The 17,222-nt window shown below is 38.1% G+C and overlaps 2 protein-coding genes across 2 annotated transcripts in view; both read left to right on the top strand.

Moving 5' to 3' along the window:
* Positions 1 to 6,855: 6,855 nt before the first annotated feature.
* On the top strand, positions 6,856 to 15,997 carry PLPP6 (phospholipid phosphatase 6). Its single transcript, XM_070939173.1, is given in 4 exon segments — positions 6,856 to 6,939; positions 6,942 to 6,980; positions 11,775 to 12,213; positions 15,552 to 15,997. Coding segments are annotated over 4 exon segments (930 nt in total). The 3' UTR covers positions 15,920 to 15,997.
* Positions 6,948 to 17,222, top strand: part of PRKAB2 (protein kinase AMP-activated non-catalytic subunit beta 2) — a 106,034-nt gene continuing 95,759 nt past the window's right edge. Inside the window, exon 1 of the mRNA XM_070939175.1 lies at positions 6,948 to 6,980. The gene's annotated coding sequence lies outside the window, so the exon portion shown is untranslated. The remainder of the gene's footprint in view (positions 6,981 to 17,222) is intronic.

Here is a 17,222-nt window from a genome sequence, read left to right as displayed (position 1 = left end):
TGAATGACATACAAAAGTCAATTCACAAAAATGAACAAAAAATAAAGAACATAGAAACTAAAGTGGAACAGAATGAAAAGAAGCTCGAACTGGTAGATCAAAAATTGATGGCCCAAAACAGAGAACTTGAGGACTCCATCATCCAGTTGGAGATGGACCAGGCAGCTTTCTACCTGCGATTCCAGAATGTAACAGAAGGCAAGGAGGAAGATCTGGGACAATTAATGGCAAAGATGATTGCTGAGGCCCTACAAAAGGATAAGCAGGAAATAATAAAAGAGCTGGACGAGATATATCGGATACAGACTAACTACGCCAGAAGACATAAGTTGCCAAGAGAGGTCCATATTAGAATTGCCAGGAAAAAAGTCCGGGATATACTGTATAACATAACAAGGGAAGAACCAATGATCTTCAAGGGGAAGGAGGTGATAACATTGAAACAAGTCCCCAGGAGAGTAAGGGAGTCACGAAGAGACTATCGCTTCCTTGTCATACAACGAAACAAAAGAAACATTTTGTTCAGATGGATCTTGCCAGAAGGCATGTTAATTACATGGCAAGGGAAAAAAATAAAGATCGACAGTCTAGTAACTGCACAAGATTTCCTAGACCAACTACTAGGGATGGAAGAAGAACAGAGCAGTAAGGAGGAAACTGAAACGACAACTCAAGAAGAGGAAACTCCCCACTAACGAGATCCCAAAGAAGGGCTTTTGGACAAGAAGGACACAGAACATAGTTGCAATTCTACCAATCAAAGATAATTGCAAGTTTCCCCATTTCACCAGATCCTGTCCTATCTGTTGCTTAAGCTTATTATAATTATTTTCTTTAAGAGAACTACATCTTGCTGTTAATTGAATCCCCAAGTATTTTACCATATTTGTGACCTGCATCTTGGTTATCTCCCTCAATTCTTCTTTTTGTTTTTTTAACATATTTTTAGTCATTATCTTCGTCTTCTCTTTATTAATTTTCAAACCAGCAACCTCCCCAAATTCACCTATTTTTTCTATCAATTTATTTATTGATATTAATGGTTCTTCAACAATAAAAACCAGGTCATCAGCAAAGGCTTGTAATTTATATTCTTCCTTTCTAATTTTCATTCCTTTTATCTCTTTTTCTTCTCTAACCTTTCTATTCAACACTTCCAACATCAATATAAATAACAATGGGGATAAGGGACATCCTTGTCGAGTACCTTTTTCTATTTCAATAGCATCAATCAATTCTCCATTAAACATTACCTTTGCTGTCTGTTTCGTATATATAGCTTCAATTGCCTGAATAAATTTCCTTCCAAAGCCCATCTCTTCCATTTGTAACATCATAAATCACCAGTTCACATTATCAAATGCTTTTTGTGCGTCTAAAAATACCAAAGCCATTTGTTTTTCAGGGTGCAGTTCATAATATTCTAGAGTATTCAAAATTATTCTTATATTGTCTCTAATTTGTCTTTTTGGAAGAAATCCATTTTGATCTGAATGAATAAAGTTATTCAAGTATCTCTTAAGTCTTTCTGCCAGTATTGAAGCAAAGATTTTATAATCCGAATTCAGCAGGGATATAGGCCTATAGTTTTTAACTTGCTGTGAGTCTGTGTCTTCTTTATGAATCAGTGTGATATAAGCCTCAGTCCATGATTGGGGTATTGTTTTATTTGTCATTAAGATGAATATTTTACCTAGAATCTTGTATCTTTTTCAGACAATTCCTGTAAAGCTGGGTAAGGAATTTTTTGCAGATTTAAATAAAATGGTTTTGAAATATGTTTGGCAGGGAAAGAAGGCAAGGATAAAACTCAAAGTGTTACAAGATGCTAAAATGAGGGGTGGTTTTGGATTACCGGATTTTGAATTATACTATCAAGCGGTTTGTTTAATGTGGATTAAAGAATGGGTGACATTGAAAAATACTAGATTATTAAATTTGGAGGGGCATGATTTGCTGATGGGATGGCATGCTTTCTTATGGTATAAAGGAACTAAAATTCAGGGGTATTTTAGAAGGCATCAGATACGTGAAGCTTTGTTTTTGACATGGGAGAAGATCAAAAAATACCATTATCTGAAGATTCCAGTCTGGGTATCTACAATTGAAGATTTTTCTTATCTTATTAATGAAGATACACTATATGGATCAACAATCGGTTCATTGCTCTATATAGCTAATTGGACCAGACCCGATATATCTCTTCCTGTCAACTTACTATCTAGACATGTAAATAACCCGAAGGTATATCACTGGAAAGCTGTTAAAAGACTGCTAAAGTATCTGAAACATACAATAAATGTCACATTAACACTCACCCCAAACATATCCAAGTCACCAATACTCTCATGTTATGCAGATGTGGATTGGGCTAGTGACAATAAAATGAGAAAAAGCACCTCAGGTTATGTCATATATTTAAATGAAAGCCCAATACATTGGTACACAGGAAAACAAAAGCTTGTATCAACATCAACTACAGAGGCAGAGTTCGTATGTTTGTCGAAAGCGGCAAACAATTTAATATGGTTCGATGATTTAATGATAGACATTTGGAAAGAGCCTGCATATCCAATAATCATACGGGAAGACAACAAAGCCGCCATTGACATATCTAAAGATGACGCAATTGATCAAAGATCCAGACATATAGACATTAAATATAAACATGTGAGACAGTTATCAGAAATGGGATTTATAAAGGTGGTACATTGTAAAACGAAAGAACAAACCGCAGATATATTAAATTAATATTATTAATTAAACCACTCTCATCAAATCAGCATATTTATTTAACAAAGAGACTATGTGTAAATATATAAATAGTGTATTATAGTTACAGTACTTGTAATTATTTTGATTAAACCAATCTGATATTAGAAGGGGTATTGTTGAGATGAAATACCAGAATGTTTTAATCCGGAATAAACATCATCAATATAACATGTTCTATTTAAACTACATGCCCCATAATGCAATGTTCCACTTCCCCCTCCCACTTGATATAAAAGGTACTCAACTTCTCTTTGCTCTCCACTCTCGTCTGTGTTCAAGTGATACATAGAAAGTACATAGAAAGTCTGTGTTCAAGTGGTACATAGAAAGAAAAAGGATAGACTTATTAGTTTAGAAATAAAATAAAACATATATTCTGATTCTAATTATATGTAGTTGTTTGACTTGATCCTTTTTAACATAACATGCTAGACATTCCTGACTCTAGGGGGTGGTGCTCATCTCCGTTTGAAAGCCGAAGAGCCAGCGCTGTCCGAAGACATCTCCGTGGTCATGTGGCCGGCATGACTAAATGCCAAAGGCGCACAGAACGTTGTTACCTTCCTACCAAAGGTGGTCCCTATTTTTCTACTTGCATTTTTTACGTGCTTTAGAACTGCTAGGTTGACAGAAGCTGGGATAAGTAACGGGAGCTCACCCTGTTGTGCGACACTAGGGATTCGAACTGCTGAACTGCCGACCTTTCGATCGATAAGCTCAGCATCTTAGCCACTGAACCACCGTGTCCCTTCCTTTGCTGGTAGCCTAATTTTTGGTAAATTGCTCTAACCTCATAATCTTATTTCTTGTGTTATGTCATTCTTTCTACTTATATTTTGGTATAGCAATCAAATAAATTATCTAAACTGTTTGAATGTGATTTGTTTCTTGGAACAAACTATACTCTTGTGGTCCTATAAAACAAGAGAACATGGATTAAATTCCTGTGCCTTAATCTGGATTCAGATTGAGTTTAAAGCTTAATTCCTTGTGAGTATGGTTAAAATATCAGTTTAAAGAAAGTTAAACATCTGAGTGAAATATTAGAAACAAAGCAGGGGTTTATTTGTATCAGTGTTAGTGCAGAAATAAAATGAGAGGCTTCTTGAAGTTCAAATAGAAAATGGCATCCATATGTTATTCATCTACTATCATTTTTTAATAGAATAAAATAGAGATGGAACAGAGATGGAAATAGAAATATTTCCTATTGTCAAATCTGCTGGAACACCTAATTCACATTATAATTGCAAAGGAAAATATGAATGTTTTTCATTCCTGAATGTAATTAAGTTAATGGCATTTTAATTATTTTGCAGAAAAATCAATATCAGAATATGGCAGATAATACAACAGCCTAAAACATTTTACTATTCAAGTTTTTCAAAATCTAAATATGATTTTGGTGAATGGTTTAAGCATATAGAGACATAGAAAATATGGAAATCATGTACTTATAAAATATCTCTATATATGAACACTGGTGGTGCATTAAGAATATGGCAGCATTGATGGAGAACTCTGGAGATTAATCTGACAGGTGGGGTGCAGACATTTCATTTCAGATTTTGGAGGTGGGGTGCATTAAGGGTAGGGTACCTTAGAAATATCTAAAGACAATCCCTGGTATAGATAGCATTTACACGCATCTTTTTTTAAAAAAAATTAAATATTACGGCAAAGAAGCACCCTCGAGTTGGCCATGCCCACCCAGTCACATGACCACTTAGCCATGCCCACCCAGTCACATGACCACCTACCCACGTCCACCTAGCCATGCCTACAGAACCGGTAGTAAAAAAAATTTGAATCCCACCACTGGTTGCCACCCTATCTTTGTGCTCCAATAGGACAAGAGTAGGGATTAGACTTTTTTCCCTGTCACTGCAAGCAGGTACAGTGTTTCATATCTGAACTAGAGAAGCCTCAGCTTATCCAGTTCTTTCTGATTTAAAGAAGTTTTTGAACAAATTATACTACATTTGCAGTTAGACACAGATCGAAGCTGGCAAGACAGACCAAGTTCTTGAGACAACATGCAGTGGAAGGCATAGAATACCAGAGGCCAAAGAGGAAAAAAGTGTACCTGTGATTTACAGTAGCCCCAAAGCCACATGTTACTCTTACTAACTGTTCTACCATAGAAATCAACATGCAAGACCCCATATGTCGGAAAAAATATCGATCTGGTTCATTTCCAAGCCAGGAGAACGGCACTGGAGACAAAATGGAGGCTGGAGGCTGATTGGAAAGAGGGTCCATTTATTGATGAAGCAGAACCACCAAGTACCTGTGATTCTGGGCAGCTGACCACATGGAGTTGAGAGTGAAGGATTTTTATACCTTCTCTTGGCCTTTGCACTTGAGCTTCCTGTTCCTGTGCAAGAACATGTATTCTATTGGCTGTTGTCAAACTCCCATGGGGCCATGTAGGGGTTATGTAGGGGTCATATCTGGCTCTGTAGGTTGTCTAATCTATGTTTGGTTGAAGTTTCCTGAGAGTAATGCAATATACTTAGGAGATTGTGCAATGTAGTGAGCTCTGTGTCTTAGTGGGTTAATCCTATTATGTCCTGAAGGGACATGTGTCAATCCCTTCACCCTGGAGCTGAAGGTCTTTTGTTTTGTAGATAGGCTGGCCCAATCTTTCTCAATGCGCACAAAATATCTGCTGGGGGTCTCCCTTAAGATTTTTATTTCTCTTTTAGGGGAAATATTTTATCCTGCCTTTTTAAATATTTCTCAAAATATTTCATTCTTCTACGAGGGGGGTGGATGCTAACTTTCTACACATAACTATTCTGAGACAGGCCCTTTTCATTCTCCTAACCACCCAAATTATGTGCAGACTGTCTCCTTAAATCTATCCCTTCTGTAGCAGCAACTAGCACTAGTCACCTGAGAACTTCATCCTGGTCCAGCCCTTTCAGCTATCTTATTAAATTATAACATGGGGCCTCTGAGAGTCATCTGATCTTTTAAATATTGCAGATAAATATTGAAAACCTTGAGGTTTTTAAAAGAACCATCTTGACAGTTCTCAAACTAAGGAAAGATTATTAACAAGTGCCTTAAGTTCATAAATAACCAGTTTCTCCTTTCCAACTCTTTCCTTCAAAGTCCAAACGCAATTGTGGGACAGAACTAATCCCACAATAGTTTAATTAATAATTAGAAACAGCTGTACATGGGAAACATAGGTAAATACAGCAGTCCTTAAATTATGTATGCCAAAATATCCTTGAGGATTAGAGGTAGCAAAAATCTACCAACTCTGATAATAAAAACAATCTTCATCTTAACAGGCAATTAGAAATTAGAAATGGAAATTAGAAATTAGAAACAGGCAATTAACAATTAGAAATGGATTTCGGATTTGACTCAAGGATCATCAATACTTGGTTCTGCAGTAGTTCAGAATCAGTCAAGCTATGCACGATCACAGAATTGCAGGACAATAAGAAAGATTGGAGGTCTTCTAATCCAACCCCCTACCTTTGAAAACCAATTTTATTTTTTTAATGTTTTCTTTAATTCTATCTGTTTATCAGCTGTATCTCAAAGTCCATGACTTATAAGATAGGTTAAACTTACAAGTTATTACCAGATACCTTCTGATTTTGGTCCACCACAAAAACATTGCTGCCCTATCCTGTGATGGGTTTTTTGGGGGAAGGGGAAGGGGAAGTGACTTATAAGTGAATTCAGACATTATAATTTCGAAGCATGTCTTTCAAAACCTTTATAGAAAATATTTTCTGTCAGCTCAGGACAACACAGGTACCAGTGTCAACACAGTGATTAAACGTGTTCAACCATAGTTCAACCCTGAGCTATCAATATTCTATCTCTACAATGATGCGCGCGCTGTCGGGCTCTAGGGGGCGATGCTCATCTTCGTTTCTTAACCGAGGGAGTCAGTGTTGATTTTGAAACATACAGCATATTTTTACTGTAATTACAGTGCTGTAAATTCTATTTTTGAAATCTTCGCGTATCCGTCGCTTTCGAAGAAAGGCAAAATCAAATGATCAAACACTTAAAAATACCCATGCCCACATACCACAAGGAAGTAGTTGGATGTGCACGCCTTCTCACGTCTCCTATGCGTTCAATCCCGCCATCCCACTTCCCCGTCCGGGCGTGGCTTCTTCTGGTGCACAAGTGGAAGAGGAGGGCGACCGCGCCGAGTTAAAGGCCGCTCGGTATTGTGGGGCAAAAACGGTTGGAGGGGGCCGATAGTGGGCGGGCATTGACAGCAGTCACGTTGTGGCGGCGGCGCTTTAGCCGGGCGGTGGGTTTGGAAGGTATCACGTAGCGAGTTCCTACAGAGCGACCACCGAGACACGAGAGAAGTGCGGGTCCTGTAGTCCTTGGTCAGACGAGGAAAGGAGCCGCTGGGAAATGCGATCCGATGCTATCTTCCCCCTTGTTATCCCTGGGATGTGCGTAGGGCTAACCCTAAATCGACCATACTCGAAGGCTCACAACCTCCTTAGAGGCCGAGCTGTTTTCTATAATATGCATTAATCATAATGAAGTTAAATAAACATCTTTACGTTAGTAATTGGCATTTAACATTATTGAAATTAATAATTAGCAAAAATGTTTTCATAGTATCAAGTGATGAATTTAGGGACCAATTCAAACTTACAAAAAACGGGTGTACATGTGACTGTGCAGTGATGCATATTTATTACTGTTGGAAGAAATGTCCATCTGGGTTCAGTTCCAAGTGCGAAGAAAGACACTGAAAACATAGAGACTGCATGGAAGATGGTTTAATGTGGACAGGACCACATGGTTTGAGGTCCTTGGCAAAAAGAACATATGGGTGAGAGAGGGGGAGAGATTTAAACCCTGGTTCAGCTTTGAATTTGCTTCCTGTTCCTGTGGCAAGAAATGTATCCTGATTGGTTGTCAGACTCCCATGGGGCTATACAGGGGTAGGTTGTCTTGAGTCCCATGCTTGGTTGAATCTTGTTGGGTGATGTAATCTTCCCAGGTGCCATGTGGTGAGATGGATAGAGAGCTAATCCTATTATGTCCTGAGGGTGAAGGTCTTTTGTGTTGTAGATAAGCTGGCCCAGCCTTTTGTCTTGTAAATAGATTGGCACCAGTCTTCCTGGGGCTGTTAGCAAAGGGGGGCTGCTTTCCAAGAGCATGTTTCTCTTTTTCTCATCCAGGAGGTATAATATTCTATCTTTTTAATATTTCCTAGAATATTTCATTCTCCTAGGAGAGGGGTGGGTGCTAACTTCCTAGATTACCAATAAACACTAATCTGAACCATGTGGTAATTTAAATACATGCACACAGTCAGAATCTAAATATATCATCCCCTAAAATATGAATCGGCATCTTCTCCCATTCCCTTGCCTGTCATCTCTTTCTGAGATTTCACCAGGCACTACACATAGTTTGAAACGATATGCTGCCTTAGGGTTGTGCAGTGGGTTGAATGAGATGGAATGATTAGCCCAAAGTCACTCAGCTGGCTTTCATGCAGTCTCCACTATACCAAACTAGCTCTTAATTACCCCAACGTCTGTTGGATGACAAATTCTGTCAAGCAAGATGTTACAAAAAATCCTAATTGGTCTTGCTGATAACTTTTCTTCAATTGTGAAGGAAGGAAGCTCAGTTATCTTTGACTCAATAGTAATCTAGGAACAACTTTGCGAAGCAAGTGGAATTAGCAGAAACATTGGGCCAATATAATGTTAGCATTTTTAATTTTAAGGGAAAACAAAAATGTATAATTATCAAAAACATTTTAGGGACTTGTTAAAATAGCAGATTTTAATATATTTAGAGCAGTGACAAGTAGCATTCTATGGCACAAAAAACTAATGGGCAAACAAGTTCAAATTTTCTGAGAATTTTGAATATTGAAGGATAATTGTGAATTATTCCATTAGGGAAAAAATAATGGAGGACAGCAGAAATAGACCATGTAAAAAGCTTAGTAAACATCCAAAAACAAAAAAGGACAAATAAAAGAAAGAGAAAAGTCACAAATAGGAATACAAATAGGCAACCTGTAACTATTGGAGTGATGTCAAGAAGGTAATGCCCAGAATCATATATTAGCAAAGAATGCATGCAATGACAAAATAGTATATTTAGATACATTCCGAATAAAATGGGGAAAATCAATAGTCTTTTCAGTGCTTTTTTGTTGTTGTTGTTGTTAATGGCTTGTATAAGTAGATGGTGTAAATGTTTATCAAATGTGTGGTTGATATTTGGGTGAAATAAATAGAGTAATACTGAAGAAGGCAGAAATAAAACTAATGAAATGAATATAAGGCAGCAGTGTAATGTCGCTTCAAAATAGTCAAATACAATTTTGAGCTGCATCAACTGAAATATAATTATCAAAATGGGAAGCAGTTCTTTTGCCTTTGTACAATTTTATCTCAAGTGTTGTGTCCAGTTTTGGGCAATGTACTTTAAGAAAGATTCAAAGACAGGTTCAGAAAAAGACAGTGAGAATGATCTAGGGATTGGAAACTACAGTTGTGCTCATAAGTTTACATACCCTGGCAGAATTTATGATTTCCTGGCCATTTTTCAGAGAATATGAATGATAACACGAAAACCTTTATTTCACTCATGGTTAGTGTTTGGCTGAAGCCATTTATTATCAATCAGCTTACTCTTTTTCAACCATGACAACAGAAGCTACCCAAATGACCCTGATCAAAAGTTTACATTCCCTGGTGATTGTGGCCTGATAACATACACACAGGTTGACACAAAGAGGTGTGAATGACTATTAAAGGTAACCATCCTCACCTGTGATCTGTTTGCATGTAACTAGTGTGTGTGTATAAAAGGTCAATCAGTTTTTGGCCTTCTGACAGACCCTTGCATCCTTCATCCAGTGCTGCACTGACGTTTCTGGATTCTGAGTCATGGGGAAAGCAAAAGAATTGTCAAAGGATCTGAAGGAAAAGGTAGTTGAACTTTATAAAACAGGAAAGGGATATAAAAAGATATCTAAGGAATTGAGAATGCCAATCAGCAGTGTTCAAACTCTAATCAAGAAGTGGAAAATGAGGAGTTCTGTTGAAACCAAACCACGGTCAGGGGGACTAACTAAACTTTCAGCCACAACTGCCACGAAAATTGTTCGGGATGCAAAGAAAAACCCACAAATAACTTCAGGTGAAATACAGGACTCTGAAAACATGTGGTGTGGCTGTTGCAAGTTGCACAATAAGGAGGCACTGGAAGAAAGATGGGCTGCATGGTCGAGTCACCAGAAGAAAGCCATTACTATGCAAATGCCACAAAGAATCCTGCTTACAATACGCCAAACAGCACAGAGACAAGCCTCAAACCTTCTGGCACAAAGTCATTTGGAGTGATGAGACCAAAATTGAGCTTTTCAGCCACAACCATAAACGCTACATTTGGAAAGGGGTCAACAAGGCCTATGGTGAAAAGTACACCATTCCTACTGTGAAACACGGAGGTGGATCGCTGATGTTTTGGGGATGTGTGAGCTACCAAGGCACAGGAAATTTGGTCAGAATTGATGGCACGATAAATGCAATATGTTATCAAAAGATACTGGAGGACAATTTGCATTCATCAGCCCGGAAGCTGCGCATGGGATGTACTTGGACATTCCAACATGACAATGATCCTAAACACAAGGCCAAGTCGACCTCTCATTGGCTACAGCAGAATAAAGTAAAGGTCTGGAGTGGCCATCTCAGTCTCCTGATCTCAATATTATTGAGCCACTCAGGGGAGATCTCGAGCCACTCAGGGGAGATCTCAAACGTGCAGTTCATGCAAGACTGCCCAAGAATTTACAGGACCTGGAGGCTTTTTGCCAGGAAGAATGGGCAGCTTTACCATCTGAGAAGATAAAGAACCTCATCAACACATACCACAAAAGACTTTAAGCTGTCATTGATGTTAAAGGGGGCAATACATCGTATTAAGAACTGGGGTATGTAAACTTGTGATCAAGGTCATTTGAGTAGTTTCTGTTAACATTATGATTGAAAAAGAGTAAACACAGTTGATTGATAATAAATGGCTTCAGCCAAACACTAACCACGAGTGAAAGAAAAGTTTTTGTGTTATCATTCATAGTCTCTGTAAAATGGCCAAGAAATCATAAATTCTGCCAGGGTATGTAAACTTATGAGCACAACTCTATATCCTATGTAGATAAATTAAAGGAGCTTGGTATTTGATCCTGAGAAAAGTGACAAAAGTGTATGTACAGGTAGTCCTAGCTAAATAATTGTAATTTGGACCCGAATTCAATCACTAAGTGAGGTGATCATAAAGTGTGAAGTCATTTGACCATGCTGCGTAGCAATGACTTCCAGCAGTCTCCAATTGCAAGGACCATGAAAGTCATCAAACAAGGACCTCATATGACTGCAGCTTCTGACTTCCTGCTGGTTTCCCCATTGACTTTGCTTGTCGGAAGCCGAAAGGAAAGGTTGCAAATTGTTATCGTGTGACTGTGGGACACTGCAACAGTCAGAAATCTAGGCTGGCTACTGAGCACCAATATCATGATCACATGATTGTGAAGGTGCTGAAATGGCCAGAACATTGAGGACCATTTGTAGATACTATTTGTTCAAATTTGCTCCTTCACAAATTTGAATGGTTGCTGAATGAGTGATCGTTAATTAAAGATCACCTGTAATGGAGCTGTCCATATACTTGAAAGATGTCATTTTCATTTCTATAGGTCATAGAATAATGAATTTAAGTTATAAGAAGGCAGATATCAATTGCAATGAATGTTAGGGGAAAAAAACTTTGCTAATATTAAGAGCAGTTTAACAATTGCTTAGTGTGTGGGCTTCCCTTTGGATGAATTCAAGAGGAAGCATAGTTTGGATTCCTATATAGAGCACATGGCTGGACTTGATGGCCTACATAGCCTCTTCCATCTGTATGATTCTAGGTATAGAAATGTGGATTGATGCAACAAACTTTTTCTTCTTCTTCCACAGATAAGCTATATCAGCATCATCATGCCAAGTCCTAGGAACAGTCCAAAGAGCATACATGAGAGACGGGCTTATGGCAGTAGACTAGAGTTCTTGTCATTGACAAATCAGAGAGGCCCAATATTCCCAGAAAATATGTCTCATCATAAAGACTCTCCTACTAGTACTGGCCCTCAACAGGCTTTACCCAAAGAGGACTCTATGAAGCTCAATCCTTCTTTCTGGGGTATTGCCCTGCATTCTCTTTTGGCTGTTGATTTGTGGGCCTCTAAACTACTGGGTGTATGCGCTGGAGAGAATTCTCCATGGGGCAGTGTCCGTCCTGTCATGATGGTCATAGAGGTGTCAGGACATGGAATTCCTTGGCTAACTGGTACATTGTACGGGCTTTACAGAAGTGGCAGCTCAGCAAGTCGTGAGGTGCTGCTCAATCTACTCTTTGGTAAGAGCCTTGTTTGCCTTAGCCAGTGGAGGTTTTGTTCCTTATATTTGTTACTTCTTTCTCTTGTGATTATTGGCTCAAGACGTGAATAATATCACAGTAAACTGATAGAGATAAGAATAATACTTTCACCTTTCTATCCTTTGATTTTCTTTGTAGATAGTTTCCATAATAGTGGAAATTCTTTTATATGGACATGATGTAGTACTGTTCTCCCAGATTCAAATTAGTTTAAAAACAGTATTTTGTGCTTTGGTTGATCCCTGTAATGCAGAAGCCCTAGGAATTAATTAAAATAAAACTAAAGTACTGCTGTTTACAAAATACCCTAAAACACACATCTGGAAATGAAATAATCATTCAATAGAGCAGGTCAAGTAATTTAAGTATCTTAAAATCGTATTTTGTGTCATAATATGCAAGCTACGCATGGCATACGTAATACAAAAAGCTCAAAGAGTTACCACAACCCTCCAAATATTCTTATTTGCCAAAGGACCATTGCACTGTGACCCTTTGCATTACATTCAGCCCATGTTTGGACACAATTATTATTTGGTGCATATATAGGCTCTAACAGGTACTTTACAAGGATACATATTAAGTTCCTTTGGGGTTTTTCCTTAACCCGTGTGCACATGCTAGGGCAAGAATGTACAGTAAAGATAGTAATAGCACCTCTTCACACTTGAAGACATCCTTAACTACTGTGGAAATGTATGGCATTAATAAATCTTTGCTATTTAATACTGAACTTCTTAACTTTTGAAAAGCCATTAAAAGATTGGAATGTGTTTCAAATACACATTCATTAATACATTCATTACAAAAAGATTGAAAAATCATCTTTATTGTGCTAAAGAACTTCAGGCTTCCATCTTGCTGTAAAATGAGTTTGCTGCAGAACAGTAGAAAAAGGTTCTTGGATCTGCTGCTTTTCTTAAGATTCGTTTGCTTATTTCAATTTCTCCAAAAGATGCTGTAGTGTTTGACTTAATTAATAGTTTTAATGTTCTTGGCTAATTCCTTGGTACATATTATACACAACCTACTTCATTCACTTTGTTTTTTTCTTCAGAATAGTGCAATTACATACACTGTTGAAAGAGTGTTGTGTATTGTCAATCACTCATTAGCTTTGGAAAGCACAACAGGACAATTATAATCAAGACTCTAAGGATAATTTCAGATTTAGAAAAGTATTGGAGCTGAGTTAGGAGTCTCCCTAAACTATGGATTGTAGGACATTTTTTACTCCAAATTCAACAGGCACCAAAATTATGGCACTATTGGTATTTTGTAGGACATTCAGAATCTTTTTGCACATTTTTAGAAATGGGCTATATCAAGCTTTTGAACTGTGTAATATACAGTTTCAAACCTAAAAAGTCCTCTAAGACTGAGTAGAAGGCAGGGTGATAACAGTCTACTTTGCTTCCTGGCCTGCTGCCCTTAAAATGGTTGAGTTGAATGAGAAGAGGCATGATGTCCCAAGATACTTCCATTTAACTAACGGCAACAGCAACAGACTGCTTTCCAAGTCTACCATGACATGAGGAGCTGGTGATGGTAGCAGTTGATTCCAGCATTAGAAAAAGGCTATGGGAGACAGATGGGAAGAAGCAGCCTATGAATACAGGTAGTCCTTACTTACAACAATTCATTTAGTGACTGTTTAAAGTTACGACGACACTGAAAAAGTGACTTATGACCATTTTTCACACTTACAACCGTTGCAGCATCCCCAGGTCATCTGATCAAAATTCTGATGCTTGTCAACTGGTTCATATTTATGACTATTGCAGTGTCCTGGAATCATGTGATCACCTTTTGTAGCCCTCTGACAAGCAAAGTCAATGAGAAAGTCAGATTCACTTAACAAGATTCACTTAGAGAGCCTGTAATTCAGTGGACTAAAGCACTGTTATTAACATCTGCTTGCAATTACTGCAAGTTCAAATCTCACAAGGCTCAAGGTTGACTCAGCCTTCCATCCTTTGAAAGGTAGGTAAAATGAGGACCCAGATTGTGGGGGCAAAGCTGACTTTGTATAAATATACAAAAGTATGAAGGCTATTGCTTAACACATTGTAAGCCGCCCTGAGTCTCCGGAGAAGGGCGGCATATAAATTAAAGCAAAAAAAAAACAAAAACAAAAAACCCTGTGTTACTAAACAACTGCAGTGTTTCACTTAACAATTATGGTAAGAAAGGTTGTAAAATGGGGCAAAATTCACTTAGCAAATGTCTCACTTAGCAGCAGAAATTATGGAGTCAATTGTCGTCATATAAGTCAAGGATTACCTGTAGTGCTGCCTGTTAAAAAGAAATTCCTGTATTGTATTTCAATTATAGCTAGAGTGGGAAATGGCAGCTGACTGGCCTGACCACAAAGTCAGGAGGGACTACGCAGGCATCTGGGTTTTGATAAGACCAGGGGTGAAATGCTCCCGGTTCGGACCAGATCACCCGATCTGGTAGCGATGGAGGCAGGTGATTCGGAGAATCGGTAGCAAAAATCCCTCCCCCCCTCCCCCAATGCCCAGCTGAGCCGCGCAATCATCAGAGGCTTTTTTTTTTAATTTTTAAAAGCATTTTTCTACAACCTCTTCAACTGAAAAAATGCTTTTAAAAGTAAAAAAAAAAAGCCTCTGATGATCCTAGCTGAGTTGCCTGATCAGCAGAGCTTTTTTTCTTTTAAAAGCCTCTGACGATCCAAGCTGAGTTGCCTGCTCGGCAGAGGCTTTTAAAAGAAAAAAAGCCTCTGACGATCAGGCAACTCAGCTGGGATCATCAGAGCCGTTTGAAAGCATTTTTTTACAACCTCTGCTGAAGAGGTTGTAGAAAAAATGGTTTTAAAAGTTAAAAAGAAATTGGACACGCCCACCCAGTCACATTACACCCCTCCACCAAGCCACGCCCACAGAACCAGTAGTAACAAATTTTAGATTTCACCACTGGATAAGACCCAGCACTTTCTCTGTGTAGACATAATGAGTCCAGAGGTACCTAGACAAATGAGCACTGTGGTGAAGTGGACCTAGATGTGGAAATATGCATAAAGTTTCTGGGTCAGAATATTGAGAAGTGTAATTTCTCAGGTATGGAAATTCATAGTAGTTATATGATTGTAAATCTACAGTGCTGCTGCAAAAGCCACACTGAATCCTGTTATTTGAATAGACTTCACTAAAACCTAAAATAAGGTAATTTGAACATTTCTACATTTGAAAAGTGAATTCACTGGCAATATTGTTATTTGTTGGGTTTGAAGCTTTGTAATTTATAGTATTTCTTTTTAAAATATCTGAAAGTTGTTTCTCTGCCTTATCTCACAGCTCTGATTCTTGATCTAGTTTTGGTGGCAGCAGTAAAAGGACTGGTGAAACGAAGACGTCCAGTCCACAACAAGATGGATATGTTTGCCACTGTCTCTGTGGACAAATATTCCTTTCCTTCAGGCCATGCTACCAGAGCCTCCATGGTGTGCAGATTTATACTACATCATCTTGTACTTGCAATCCCTCTGAAAGTGCTGGTTGTACTTTGGACCTTCATTGTGGGAATCTCTAGGGTCATGCTTGGCAGACATAATGTAACAGATGTGGTCTTTGGGCTAAGCATGGGCTACATGCAATATAATTTGGTGGAATATTTCTGGTTGTCACCTGTAAATGCTCCTGTCCTTTTTGCCTTGTGGAACTGATGGTTCTTGAGGGAAGAGGAATATTTGTCTTAGTATAAATATTTGTGATACTTCATCTGATCATCAAATTAAATGAGTAGAGCCAAGATTTTCACAATATGTGTAATCTAATATAAGTTTGCTCTGGAAGGCTTCATTCACAAAAATAAAGGCTTACCAGGCAGCAGACTCTCTTGCATGATTTTATGCAAAATTGAGGACATTGATACATAAAATATATTTAAAAATAGACCTATAAATGTAAGTTGGAAAACATTGGAACTGCTTTTGATCAGATCAGCCATCGCGCTGTCCCCTTATTTTTTTAGGATTTGTGATTAGGCTAGAAATAATTGTGTGAATTAGTAAAATAAGTCTGCTTGTAGCACAATAAGACACAAAAATAATGATATAGAATTATAAACACTTTATCAAACAGTCCATAAATGATATGTATTCCAATTAGCGCTGATAGCTTTTGATATTCAAATAGTAGCATTTATTGTAGTTTTAGCTATTCTGACATATAAGTTGATCAGTTCTTTTCTGCAGTTTAAAATTTTGCTTTATAAATCATATCAATTTCTTAATGTAGTCATGTGAAAAAGAAAGTGCACCCTCTTTGAGTTCTATGGTTTTACCTATCAAGACACAGTAAAAATCATGTAAAACACAGTAAACATCACAGTAAAACACCATGTCATCATTTTTTTACAAAGAGAAAGCCAACATTGAGAAGTCATGTGTGAAAAACTAAGTACACCTTATAGTACACCAATAAGTACACCAATAGCGTGTAGAACCACTTTTAGCACCAATAACTTGAAGTAATTGTTTTCTGCATGACTTTATCAGTCTCTCACATCATTGTGGAAGAATTTTGGCCCATTCTTCTTTACAACATTGCTTTAGTTCATTGAGGTTCTTGGCATTTGTTTTTGCACAGATCTCTTGAGGTCCTGCCACAGCTTTTCAATTGGGTTGAGGTCTGGACTTTGGCTGGGCCATTGTTACAGCTTGATTCTTTTCTTTCTTAGCCATTCTGTTGTAGATTTGCTACATTTGGGATTTGGGATCGTTGTCCTGTTGCATGACCCAATACCAGACAAGCTTTAGCTATTTGACATTTGTCCTCACATTTGACTCTAGAACAGTGGTCCCAACCTTTGTGGCTTGGCGGCTGGCTGAGGGGGGAAGAGGGGAATGGGGCTGTGTAAGTGGTGAGGTAGCATGTGTACTTGAAGCTCCACTCATATGAGAAAGAAGTCTTTGGAGTGCGGTTTCACACTCCTTCAAGCTTCTCCATGCTGCATGCCAAAAACTT

The sequence above is a fragment of the Pituophis catenifer genome, unplaced genomic scaffold (genome assembly GCF_029215685.1).
Source record: "Pituophis catenifer annectens isolate HBS135680 unplaced genomic scaffold, rPitCat1.0.hap2 SCAF_3, whole genome shotgun sequence".
Classification (NCBI taxonomy): Eukaryota; Metazoa; Chordata; class Lepidosauria; order Squamata; family Colubridae; genus Pituophis; species Pituophis catenifer.
This window is presented reverse-complemented; position numbering and strand designations above follow the sequence as displayed.